The sequence below is a fragment of the Neovison vison genome, chromosome 2, assembly GCF_020171115.1.
Source record: "Neovison vison isolate M4711 chromosome 2, ASM_NN_V1, whole genome shotgun sequence".
In the NCBI taxonomy this organism is placed as follows: domain Eukaryota; kingdom Metazoa; phylum Chordata; class Mammalia; order Carnivora; family Mustelidae; genus Neogale; species Neogale vison.
The window spans coordinates 46,344,968-46,357,632 of NC_058092.1; the positions used below are offsets into that span (position 1 = coordinate 46,344,968).

At 43.4% G+C, this 12,665-nt stretch overlaps 1 protein-coding gene across 6 annotated transcripts in view; it reads right to left on the bottom strand.

The window, feature by feature from the left end:
• Positions 1 to 940: 940 nt before the first annotated feature.
• The window catches only part of DAB1 (DAB adaptor protein 1), a 591,361-nt gene continuing 579,636 nt past the window's right edge, over positions 941 to 12,665 (bottom strand). For all 6 annotated transcript variants that reach the window (XM_044238331.1, XM_044238332.1, XM_044238333.1 and 3 more), the window contains one exon: positions 941 to 2,167. Coding sequence is in view for 1 of the 6 variants with exons in the window: in XM_044238333.1 (XP_044094268.1) it covers positions 2,123 to 2,167 (45 nt within the window). In the remaining 5 variants the exon portion in view is untranslated. The remainder of the gene's footprint in view (positions 2,168 to 12,665) is intronic.

Below are 12,665 nucleotides of genomic sequence, written 5' to 3' on the forward strand. Positions count from 1 at the left end.
ACATAGATTCTTAAGGACATTTGGTCAGTTGAACTAACTGGAAAAAAAAAATATCATGTTCCAGTGACCTGACGGTGTACAATTTGGGCCTCGAGCAGTAATGATTACCTTGATTTCGATTTTCTCTTTGTCAACAAGTATACCTTCTTTCCAATCACTTTACTTTCTATTGGTAGGAAGAGCCACAGTATACAGGCCTATTTAAGTCAATCAGATCAGCGTCAAAAGAATGCTACTTTCCCAATTTGAAAACCAAGTAATAACAGGTAACCCCAAATCCAGTTAGTCAGACGGTCCTCTAACGCTTTCTCCTTAGTGTTAAACCACTAAATTCGACATACTGGAACTGCATAGGAACATCAGGAAAACACACATGACCTGTAGAACAATTCTCTGTAGGGCAAAAATATATAGATTCTTTATGAAAATTATGTGCTAAACATACAAACTGAACACTGCACTTTTTGTCTCATAAGTGTAAAAAAAAGGAAGCTTAAACTCTTCTGTTTCACATACAAACAGTCCAGCGATCTCTATGGGGGTGGGGAGGTGGATGGGAGTGAAGATGTGGGAGGGAGTTTCAGAATCTGAAGGCCAGGCCTTCAGAATGTGAACGTTTTCTTGTTTTCCGCCAATGGCGGGTACTCCCGTGGAAAGGCTGGAGTCGACGGTGGGGTCACGTGCTCCCTTCCTGTTCACTAGCTGCTGATCGGCCACATGCTCTGCCAGCTGTCCCTGAACTCCAGCTTCCTCCCATATGCTCCACAACAACATCTGGAGAGGGAGCCCCATCCATCAAGTTTGTCACGTCCTGCACTCAATCTGCTACCTTCTCTACAGTGTAATGGCATTATTAAAAAGCATTTTCATTAACATTTATATTTACAAAAAAAAAACTGGCAATTTTTTTTTCATTAGAACTCCTTAAAGCCATTTCCCTTAAATATTTAAAGAGTTTAATGGTAAGGTTTTTTTTTTTTCTTTCAAGTTATAAAATAAAAATCCCATTTGAATTTTCTGATGTACAAAAAGAGATAGAGATGAACCATTGTGATCCCGGAATCAGTTTGTTATTCTGAATATTCATGTCACCATCGTTCCATTAGAAGGTCGGTTTTAAGATCCAAAACCACATTACCAGGATTGTACCAGAATTATTTGGCAAATGACTTTTCTTTGAAAATGGCACGTGAAGAAGACACTTGTCTGCATAGCATCACAGCAGCAAGATATCGGAAAAATAAAAAATATCATTTTATGGTACTTAGAGTTTGAGCTTCTGAGAAAATCAGATGCATTTTCCATCCTTCTCATCAATGGGATCCAATGTCCTTTCCTACTCACAGAATGAAGGTTCCAACCGAAAGCTGTCTCTCTTCGCCAGGATGCAGAATAGCTAAAGGGTTGTTTTGGCAACATTCTTGATCATAAATAACCACTTATCTGTCTTGTGATTTTCAAGTAAATTCATTTCATATGAGGCTTTTCTTTTCCAGTTAGATTTCCTCACCATAACTAAAAAAAGTCAAAAGCAATACAAAAATTTTTACACCCATTAATTTTCAAACATGACAAAGGAGAGGGGGAAAAATGGCAGACCAGGCCCTGTGGAGTGATGAAAAGACATCGTCATATGTCGAAAGGCATATGGATGAGGAGACTGTAGTCACGGAGGACCTCTTGCTTTTGTCTAAAAGAAGTCAGTGCCAACCCTGTTGTCACTCTCTGAGGCCTGTCACTCCACACTTGATGTCTTTACAGTGGTCAACAGGTCAAGAAATAAAAAGAGAATTATGATTTCGCGTACTGGGTCAACTTAAACCCACACTAAAAGAGCTCAGAATATTTGTCGGCTAAGCGTGATTTGCTTGATTTGCGATCGAATGTTGGGTATAATTTTTTTATACTTTTCTGATTTTGTGTGTGTGTGTGTGTGTGTGTGCTGCCATAGTTATCTGCCATTGGTTGCCAAAAACTCTTAGTTCCCTCTTCCAAATGAGTCCCATTGGGCAATCATGAATTTCGTCGTGAGATGAGGTGAGGTGGAAGAGTACAAGAGAGCCTGTCGTGATGCTGATGTCCATGCCAGTCTTGAAGCACCGGCCGTGAGCTCACCTCGATGCTACTTCTTAGGTCTGTTGATCTGCGCATAGAGAGGCTCCAGCTCCTGGGGACAGAGGGACAAAGTGAGACCCACTCTTTTCCAGATAGGATTTTCTGAGACAGTGAGGGAAGGAGGGTTTGGGATAAGAACAGAAAGATGACAGTTTATGATGGATGACCTTAGGGAATTTTCGGATTATTTGATCATGATGCATGTCGTTCTGGCCACTTGTTTTAATCATCAAGAATAACTACTCACCCAGTTTGGCTTTGGTTTTCAAACGGAGACTGGTTTCCCAGTGAGGGAAAAAAGCATGGTATACCCGAGAGAACTGGGCAAGCAGTGTGGGCAGGATACTTGGCCTTTCTAGGCCTCAGTTTTCCCAACCATTAAATGGGAAAATACTGTTCTTCCTATGGGGTTCTTGGGAGAATTAGAAATAATACATGTAAAGCATCTAACACAGTGCTTGGCGGTAAGAGGTCTTCAGAAAATGGTAACAATCATCCTGAGTCAAGTGCACATTTCTCCAACATAGCTTTATGAATGTCTACTTGAAACCACAGAAATTCTATTTCAAACGGCTCTTTGGTTTCCACAAGCAGTGAGGACGGGGCACACTCTGGAGTGAGAGAAACAGCAATTAGGATGTTAGCTCTTAGTTAAGAGCTTCCAGGACTGGTTTCCAACCAATCTCCCACTTCAGGGTTGGCCCATCATTTGCTTGTACCTGTGGCACTGGCTGTCCTGAGACAGACACCAGGATTTTCACCAGTACAGAATAAGGCAAATCTTCAGTCCAAAGGGAGATGGGAAATGGTGTTCAGCCCTGCTAGAACTACTTCAGACTTCTTCATGTTGAAATGGTCCAAGATGTGCTGTCCAAGCAGATCAGATCAGGGCTCTGGTCTTAAGCATACATAAACCCTTCTTTCAAACCGACCTGTTGCTGTCACTCTTGGAAATTTGTGCCAGATTAAATGGACACGATGATGTCTTCATTCTGTTATGCTTCTCTATTGGCCTGCGTCTTGCCATGTGGGTATAGATCCTTTCTATTTGCTTATTTTCTTGAACCATCAGATTGAACTGAGATTCTGGGAGCCCTGACCATGTATCTGGCACCATGTTAGCTATCTTCAAGTACATTATCTTTTTAACTCCTCGCAGCAGCCATAGCAAACAGATGCTTTATCTCCTTTGCAAATGGGAAATCACATAGAGAGAAGTTAAGTCATTTTTTTCATGGTCCTACGGCTCATGAGTTTGGGACACGAGATCCGGAAGTGGGGCCCAGTGCTTTTTGCAGTCTATTATAACAACTGCCACGTAAAAGGAAAGACCGATCATTCGGACTGGAGTGTTGGAGTGCTTCGGAGTTCACAAAGCACCCTCCTGTCTTATTTCATCTGCCTAATGGTCCTGGGAGTGGCTTTCATTCTATCCGTCTCATTTTGCAGATAACAATTGAAGGTCAGAGAAGGGGTGTGATCGCAAGGTCATCGGCTGCACTTCATGCATTTCATAGATCATACTGCTTGTTTTTACCCTAAAGTAGGAATGGACTAGGAGAGAATTTTGTCCAGATCCATCCTTTGACAGATGAAGAATCTGAAACCTAGAGAAAGGGGTTTCTGTTTCTCTAGAGCCAAAGGTTACTTAGAAACCATGTCATGGATAGACTCCAAGACTCCTGCCATCCAATCCAAGATGACCTCTCCTGGACCACATCATGAAGATTCTTCCAGGGAAAAGCATCTTCCTACCCTTTGAGGCCCGCTCTTCTGTAACAGAACGGACTACCCAGAACACCGGCCTCTTCCTCCAAGTTTTCCACCCGTGACACTTCATACTACTCTTGAGAATGTAAAAAGTATGTGTAATCCTTCGCCCAAATGCCTGATCACAGAAAATATGGAAGCCCATTATTCCATATCCCACCTCTGCCTTATTGCTTGGCAGGCCCTTCTGCTTGTCCACGTATGTTGCCTAGCATAGTAGGTGCTCAATGAAGGTTGGTTGGATTCACGAATGACTATGATAGTTTCTACTTTCTTCACTGTTCTGATCACTTTGTCCTAAATACACTGCAGTTTGCCTTTTTTCTCTCAAAATCTAATCTAGCAAAATCTATAGCAAGTTATTATACACTTGACCCTGCCAATGCCTTGAAATGTTTCAAACCCCTGTTTCAAGGCCAATGCCCACCGTGATACTGTGTGTTTGTGTTCTGCAGGTGGGGCTGGGTGGAGCCAAGGTAGAGTAGTGATGTCAAGGACAAGTTCAAGGGAACAGAAATGTGGTCTGCCTGCGCCAGGCTAGAGGATGTATCTTTATCTTCCTTGGGTAGAACTGCTCAGCCCACTCTTCTTTTTGGATACCCTAAGAAGTCAGGCTGCCTTGATCTCACCCTACAGTTTGCTCTCTTCTAATTCTGGAAACTAATTTATTCAACTGAGAATGACACCTAAAAACAGAAGAAGACAGCAGGCTCAGACAGGGTAATTAATGCCACACTGCATTAACTTTCTGCAGCTGAGATAAATATTCACACATCTCCTGCTTGCCGGAATTCAGCTTCAAATACCCATCACAACAGCAGTAAGGACTGTAGTCAACTCTCAATTATCCCCACTAATGAAGGGGAGCAGTGGTGTGGAAAACCCCAAGCAGCAGATAATCCCAAAGTCTGACACCGTGATGCATTATACGTTTTGGCAATAGCTTTACCTTCCCTGTTACAGAATCTTAGACTGTCAGAGCTGGAGGGGAGTAAGAAATCATTGGATCCAGAAATTTCCGACCTGGCTTCTGGCAAGGTCGTGATGGGATCTTCAGGCTATTTTCAATATTCCAAAAGCCTAAATGGAATCATACATTAACACAGCACCCTGTTGATATTTTTTGTTTTCTTCTGGCAGCTTTGATCACATCTGTGGCCTCTTTCAAATCCTTCAGAGGCTCACCATCACCCACAGGGTAAAGTCAAATCTCCTTAGCTGGGCACATTCATCTCATCATCCATTAGAGCTAATAAATGTCCCTCCTAGAGCGTGAATCAAAGCTCAACCTTCAGTCACCTAAATCATGTTTTTTTTTTTCTTCTTTTTCTCTTCAATGGCTTTATGCCTCTGGCAGAATGCTCTTTTTGAAATGGATTTGGTCATGCCATTCTTCTCAAAAACAACCATCCTGACTTCTTGTTACCCCAAGGAAAATGCAACCCCCTTGGGATGGTACACAGCAGGTGTACTTTCCAACATGGCCAGCATCATCCACTTCCTTTCTCTCTCCTATGCCCCACCTTCCGGTCACCTCACATGACGGGAATTTCCTGGCTCTGAGACTCTGTTCAGGCAGTTGCTTGTGCCTTAGGGGACTCCCTTTGTACTGCAACAGGAGTTCAACTTTCAGACCCAGCTCCTATATAAAGGCTTTCTGGACTCTGCAGGTGATATGGGCCACTCTGTTCTCACTCAGAACTGGGGCATGATGGAGCTCTCTGTGTGGAACGTACTAGAAGATCAGATGATGCAGTGCAGACAGAGGTCTATACAGAGCACTGAAGGAGTCTAGGACCGAGGGACTCTGTTACTTAACTCCTCTACGTTCCAGATTCTTCCCTAGAAAAATCAGGCTATCCTCTCTTTCAGAGCTGTGGTAAGGATTGAAGAAGAAAAAATATATCTATTATCAAGCCCAGAGCCTGCTACGGAAAGGTAAGTTCCTTTTCGCCTGGGTATATGTTTTTCTTGTTTGTTTAAATTTTAATAGTTTTTTAAAAAATTATTTTTATTAACATATAATATATTATGAACCCCAGGGGTACAGGTCTGTGAACCATCAGGCTTACACACTTCACAGCACACGCCATAGCACATACCCTCCCCAGTGTCCATAATGGGTATGTGGTTTTATCCTTCCTTTGCAGAAGATGGTTTCAGGCCTGATGATCCCCTAAAGGGGGCTTCTTCTTCACAGTACCTGAGAGCTCCTGCCCCTGGGCTCTGTTAGGAAGTGTAATAATGGCTCTGGGGTACCCAGGGACATGGTGCAGAAAGAATGTGGAGTTAATCTAGAGAAACTGATCACACCGCTCTGTGGATAAGAGACTTCCACATGTTTGTAGGGTATTTCCAGTATGAATTATGGTCTCATGAGCAGGAGCCACGTAGAATCACAGAATTAGGGTAATAAAAGCTTCTATTTACAGAAGAACTGGCAGTCTGTCAGGTCATTCTTATCTCACATGCACGCTCTCACTTGGGTGTCACACAGAAACTGTACACTGGATATTCCTATCTCTACTTAGAGCAAAGAAGCAGGCCTCTTCCAAGCTTGGTGACTTGCCCAAGATCACTCAGCCTGCACAGTGCAGAGCTGGATGTAACCAGGTTTTTTTTTTTTTGTTTGTTTTTTTAGCTTTCTTTTTTATTGCAGTATAATATAAACGGCATAGCATTTGCCATTTTAATCATTTTAAGTGTCCAATCCAGTGCCGTTAATTATGTTTGCAATGTTGGACAACACTTTCATCGCCGAGACTGTACTCATTAAGCAGTATCTCCCCATTCCCCCACAGCCCAAACCCCCGGGGAAACTCTGATTTCTATTTCTTCCATTTCTATGATGTCTCCTATTCTCATTTTAAAATCAGTTTCATTGAGGTATGATTTGCATACAACACAACGTTCTCATTTTAAGTGTACAGTTTGATGAGTTTTGACAAGCATATACACTGTGTGGTCCTCCTCACCACACTCAAGCTATAGAACGTCCAGAACCTTCCCTGTGTCCTTCTTAGACAATGTCTCCCTCTGGCACCAGCAACCGCTGATCTGCTTTTGACCACTACAGATTAGATTTGTCCTTGCCTAGAGTTTCAGGGAAACATATCCAGGTGTCCTTAAGCCCACTGTCCTCTCCACTACCACATGCTCCCTCTTGTAGAACATCAGAGCGAGAAGGGCCCTCAGCCTGACCCTTCTTCCCTGCAGGAAGAAAGTGAGGCCCCAGACTTGAGAGCTGTTTTTCTTAAAGTTGCATCAGAAACGGGGTGGTGGGGAGGCAGCAGCCCAGGGTAGGGTCTCCCACTTCTGTGCTTCCTCACCTCCCCCATCCAGGTGGCCCCACCTTTTTGGGTTGATGGGCGGAAGCAAATAGTTTCCTACCCTGTCTTATAATGAGCTCCCCTTTTAAAGGCACCTAAATTAAGCTTAGTCCTCTGCACCCCTTTCAATTTTATTATGTGTGTTTTGGGAAACCTGGGCCACAGCTATCAAAGATACGTCCCGTGAAAAAATGTTCAGCGGAGAGAAGCCGTGGCATGCTGAGAAAGCTGAGAAAGGTGGTCTCCGATGTGAGAGCAAAGGGCGCCATGCAACCTGCGTGCCGAGCCAGCCCGTCTAAGCTTGGGGGGCAGAGCAACATCTAGCCAAGCCAGGGTTCCAACTGGAGCCACACGGGAGCCAAAGCTCGAGTCCCTCAGCAACACCCTGCCCAGGCAACCACGAGCCCCCACACCGGGGCCCTGTTCCGTGGGTTTTTACATGTCCTGTCCTCACAAACATAAAAGCCAGTGGTACAGCCAGAGAGCGGACATGAGGCTGAAATAAAGAACTTAAAGTTTTACCTGAAGACATGAAGACAGTCATCAAAAAACACTGAGGTCTCAGAGGCGGGAAGAGCCCAGCAATCCTAACTTCTAACTGCATGAACTTAGGCAAAAATCTTATCTGCGCCTCAGTTTCTTAATCCGTAAAATGGGGCTTGTAATATCTACCTCGAGGGATTGTGACAAGTAATAAATGAGCTCAAATGACATAAAAGATTTTAACAAGTGCTGGGAGTCTTTGGATGAAAAGGAAAAGCAAAAACCCACAACACTCTCTGATCACTTTCAGCCTGAAGGTCGGCCTTTCAGGATAGGAAAGTCTTCAAATCCACCCTGTGTTTACAGGATGGATTTAAAGCCAGTGCTGACACTGCTGCCAAGTGCACCTGCTTCCGAGGTCTCGGGGTGCTGAAACCCACTTGGTGAATCCAGAGAAGCAGAATCTGAGTCCCAGGGCGGGGGGGGGGGGTGTCCTGCATATGTTCTGATCAATTCTGCATTTCTCCAACAATGACGGATACTGATTACCTGCTTGGAACACACGCATCATCTTTCTTGACCCTGTCACACAGCAGATGAGACACTGAGGTTGCCGACGCCAGTTCTCTGCTGTAAGCAAGGGTATTGTCCAAAGTAAAGGCCTGGTCATCAGGAGTGGGCCCTCGGTCTCAGGCTAATAATGCCTAGGAACCCAAATCAAGTCAGCATATTGAACGGTCCTCTGTCCTGTCCTTTGTTGGAATAAGGAAAGCTGGGGGGAGGGGTGCTGCAGAAGGTCTTGTTTGCGGTTTGGATCTTTCATGCTCTGAGCCGGTGACCCAGGCAGGTTAGCAGGCCGGAGAATGTCAGCCAGGAGGGCATATGGGAATTGCTTTACAGAAGAGAAGACCAAAGGTTGGAAATGAAGCCATCTGCCTCAAGTCACAGAGCTGTTAAGTCGAAGTGAAGCTGCTAAAACCCCCGTATTCTGGTCTGGATGAGAGCTCTTGAGTTATTTAATCTGGGTGCAGATTCAAATCCTAGCCCCATTATGAGTGAATCTTAGGATTTCAGCAAGCCATTGACCTCTCCACCTCACCTGTCCTATCTGTGAAATGGGAATGATAAAAATACTTAAGTGGGTTCCCTGGAGGATTGAATTAGGTGATGTTTATCAAAAGTGTTATAAACATGCTAGGAATTTTAAGATCTACTTTGTTAGTGGTAGTAAATGAAGGGCATGGTGATTGCCTTCTGCAGAGTGATTCTAGAAACAGCAAGTGGGATCTAAATCAGAGGTCAGCTAATTTTGGTGGCTTTCTGTTTTTAATAATTAATTTAATAAAGTATTTTAAGTATTACTGGAACTGAGCCACATCCATTCCTTCACGCGCTATCTTTTCCTGCTTTCTTTCTCTCATGGTGGAGTAGATTCATTGCAACGGAGACCTGGCCCACAAGGCATAGATAGTTACAAAGAGTCTGCTGACCTCTGGGAGAAATGATCAGCATATCCTGCTTGTGCCCACTCCACTAGTGGCTTAAAACCATATTGAAAGCTTGCTGTGCCCAGTCTGGTTTTCTCCTTTGACCTCCAGATAAAATCCAGTAGCCCTCTGCATTGCTACTTGGGTGTCTCATGGGCATCTCAAGTGCAGCTGGAGGTTGGAAGTAAACTGCCCTCTCTCTGGTCAAGCATGCCGTCCTGTGCTGTTTAGCACAGTGACTCGGCAACCCCTAGATTCCCAGATCAGGAATGTGGGATTCATCCTAGGTTATGTCCTCATCCTCACTTCCCATTTCCCTTCAGACTTAACCTTCTCTTGATTTCATCTTTTAAATATTTCTGGGCACCAAGCCCCCATCTCTCCGTCCTGGCTGACCAGGCCCTCAGCTGGGCCCTTCCTATCCCCTGACTGCATGAATCCCAACACTTTGGTTTGGACTTGGCTCTGAGCATTATGTCCAAGAGACGGACAGATTATTTTCTTTCTTTCTTTTTTTTTTTTTTTTTGGTTTGTTTGTTTGTTTTATTTGTGGTTCTCTGATTTAAGGCTCTGTTCCTTCATTCTATTTAAAACTGAAATAGCAACAATAATTCCAAATACATGTATTCTGCTTTCAAAGCTTATAAAGCACTTTCATATTCATGATTTCTGATTCTGGAACAGCCTGGGGAAGGAGCTGTTATAATTAATTATCCACATGCATCCATATGAGGGTCCAGGGTATAAAGGGGTTACATGCTTGCCTAAGGTTACCTGCTTTAAAACCATAATCCAGACCTAAGTCCCCGACTCTGTGCATTTTTTTCTCTCTTTTAAAAAAGATTTTGTTTTTGTTTTTTGTAGATTCTTCCTCCTAAGGCATTTGAAGTTCAGCCTTCTTTTCCCTCGAACACCAGAAATCCATCAGGTAATATTTCCCATGTCTTGGGTTCCCGCTACGAAGATCGGTATTAAAAACATGACAGCGACATATTATTTATGGCAATATCCATTGTTACTAAGGGAGACAGACCAAACAATTCCCCATTGTTATAGATGCTACTTTGACTTGACAGCTGGGCAAGTCTGATAGGCAGTTTATTTACTTAGCCATTTAACCAAATAAATGTTTTCATTTTTCTTTCATCTCCTCAAAAGCTAACATTTCGCCCTTAAAATTGCTCCAGCAACACGTCAGTGGAGTATAAATTACCTGCCATTCCCACACCAGTCATTACAATATTATTTTGGTTCTTTTTTCCTGCCCCTGTTGACCCAGTCTTTCAAAGACACGTGATTCTCCCAGACGGGAGGGTAGGGGGAAGAAAACAAAATAATTGAAGATATTTCCCTTTATTGAGAAAACAGAAATGCTGTAGGAGATTGGTCCTGAAGCTTCCACTGGTGAAGACGGAGTCTGTTTGTTTCCTCTTGCTGTGGTGCGAGATGACTTTCACTTAGCAATAGATGTCCCCCCCCACCTACTAAGCATTGTGTGGGTATTTCTAATAAAAAGCAGCTGGGATAAAATGCAAGGGTGATAAGAACAAGACTCCTGCTTTCCAGCTGTATGAAGACAAAGGGGAAAAGAGAGCCACGGATGTGGCTTTCCCTGCATGGTATCCCTTCTTCAAATGTCTGGAAAGGCACTAAGGGATTGCAGTCAGGAGATTCCCCGTTAGGTGGATGAGTGAATGTGACAGAGGCGGGAGCGTCAAACGTGACTTGGGTTGCTAGGGATAGAAGGGCCCAGGAAGGCTCATTTGGACTTCCCTTGGGGTGGATGGGTGCGAGGGTCTTTGGGGATATGTCTGCAAGGCTGGCATCAGCCTGTTGGCCTGGGATTCTTGAGAGGTAATTGTGATACTGCTAAGCTAAGTGTTCAAAGGGAGAAAACTGTTTCATTGTAGATTACAGTCCAGCCTTTTTGGGGTGGGAGCTATTGACTGTGACTTATAAGTCAACTGAAGACTGGTCATTTTTTGGAACGGAGGGGGGGGGGGTCTGTGAGACTCTCATGGGGATCATTCTGATTAGAGAGCTTAGTTATCAAAATTTTCTTTTTCTACTTCTTTTTTTTTTTTTTCTCTGAAACTATTTTAAGGCATATTGAAAACGACCTCCAGATAAAATCCAGCAGCCTTCTGGCATTTCTACATGGAGATGCCATCTCTATCCAGAGGCATATTGCAAATTAATTATCTGAAGATAGGAAATACAGAGCAAAACCTCCCAGCCAATGGCCTGGGTCCTGATGGTATAATGCATTCCATATCAAGGCAAAATATATAAAATCTAAGGTACTGGGGAACATGTATTGAGCATGTAGGATGATGAAGGTGATGCTAGGGCTGATGACAGCTAAGATCTGTTGCGCGCTTTCTATGTGCCAGATGTTGGGCTCACCTCATTTTGTCCAAACAATAACCCTCTGAGGAGGACATTGTTTTTATCCTTATTTTCAAAAATAAGATAGACAATTACTATGAAATCTCATTAGGGTATACAATTCTAAACTCAGTTTCCCTCCAGCGCCCAGATTTTTAAGCTGAGTTTTGAGCTGAGGGCTGAGTGTCTGTCTCCCTCCTAGAGACTGAATCACTATCTCGGCTAACCTAGCAGATGATACAAGCCTCTTCTAGAAGGTGAAGAAATCAAGACTCAAAAGAAATTATGGTTCTTGCCCAAGATTTCCTGGCTAAATTGCAGTTTGGATCCAAGTTCCAGGAAATCCAAGATTTCCTGGACAAATTGGAGTTTGGATCCAAGTTCCAAATTCCGAGCTCTTCCTACTGCCCCATGGTCCATCCATTTACAACTCTGCCACAGGACAGCCCGAGGCCCCAAGAAAGAGTTGGGCTTGTTTGTCTCCAGCTGAACAGGCTCATGAAGACAAGGGTTTGATACATTGATCTGCAAATGGTGTAAGTCATCTTTGCTTTCTAGAAGAACTTCAATTTTAGGATGATGTTAGCCGTTATACTGATGAATGGCTCTTGTCACCTCTAGTTCATTCATCAAATTTTTCAAGACAAGGTTGAGCACGTGAAATAAAACATACACAAGGGGTAGAAAACCTCTTGGGGAATCTTTTTAAGGCATCCACCCATAATCCCCAGCTCTTCTCTTTTCTGGAACATTGACTTTGTCTTTAATTCACCAGCTTCCCAAATAGCTTTGTAAGACAATTTTTAGAGGGGTTGTACGTGGCTTTGCATGGTGTGATGTGTTATTATATGCTGTTGTACTGATAGAAAACGTGGCAAAATATACAGTATGTTAAGTTCTTTAATCATAAAATCTACTAGCAAAATACACTTTCCAAACACTGTATTAGCTTTCAGGAACTGTCAAAATAACTTCCACGTGAACTGAGAATGATTTCGAGGCAGAATCAGAATCCATTTATGAATGGTGAAAACTATTTACCATTTTAATGGCTCTGACCATGCTGTTCAGGACTAAAGAAGGGGAGCTCTGT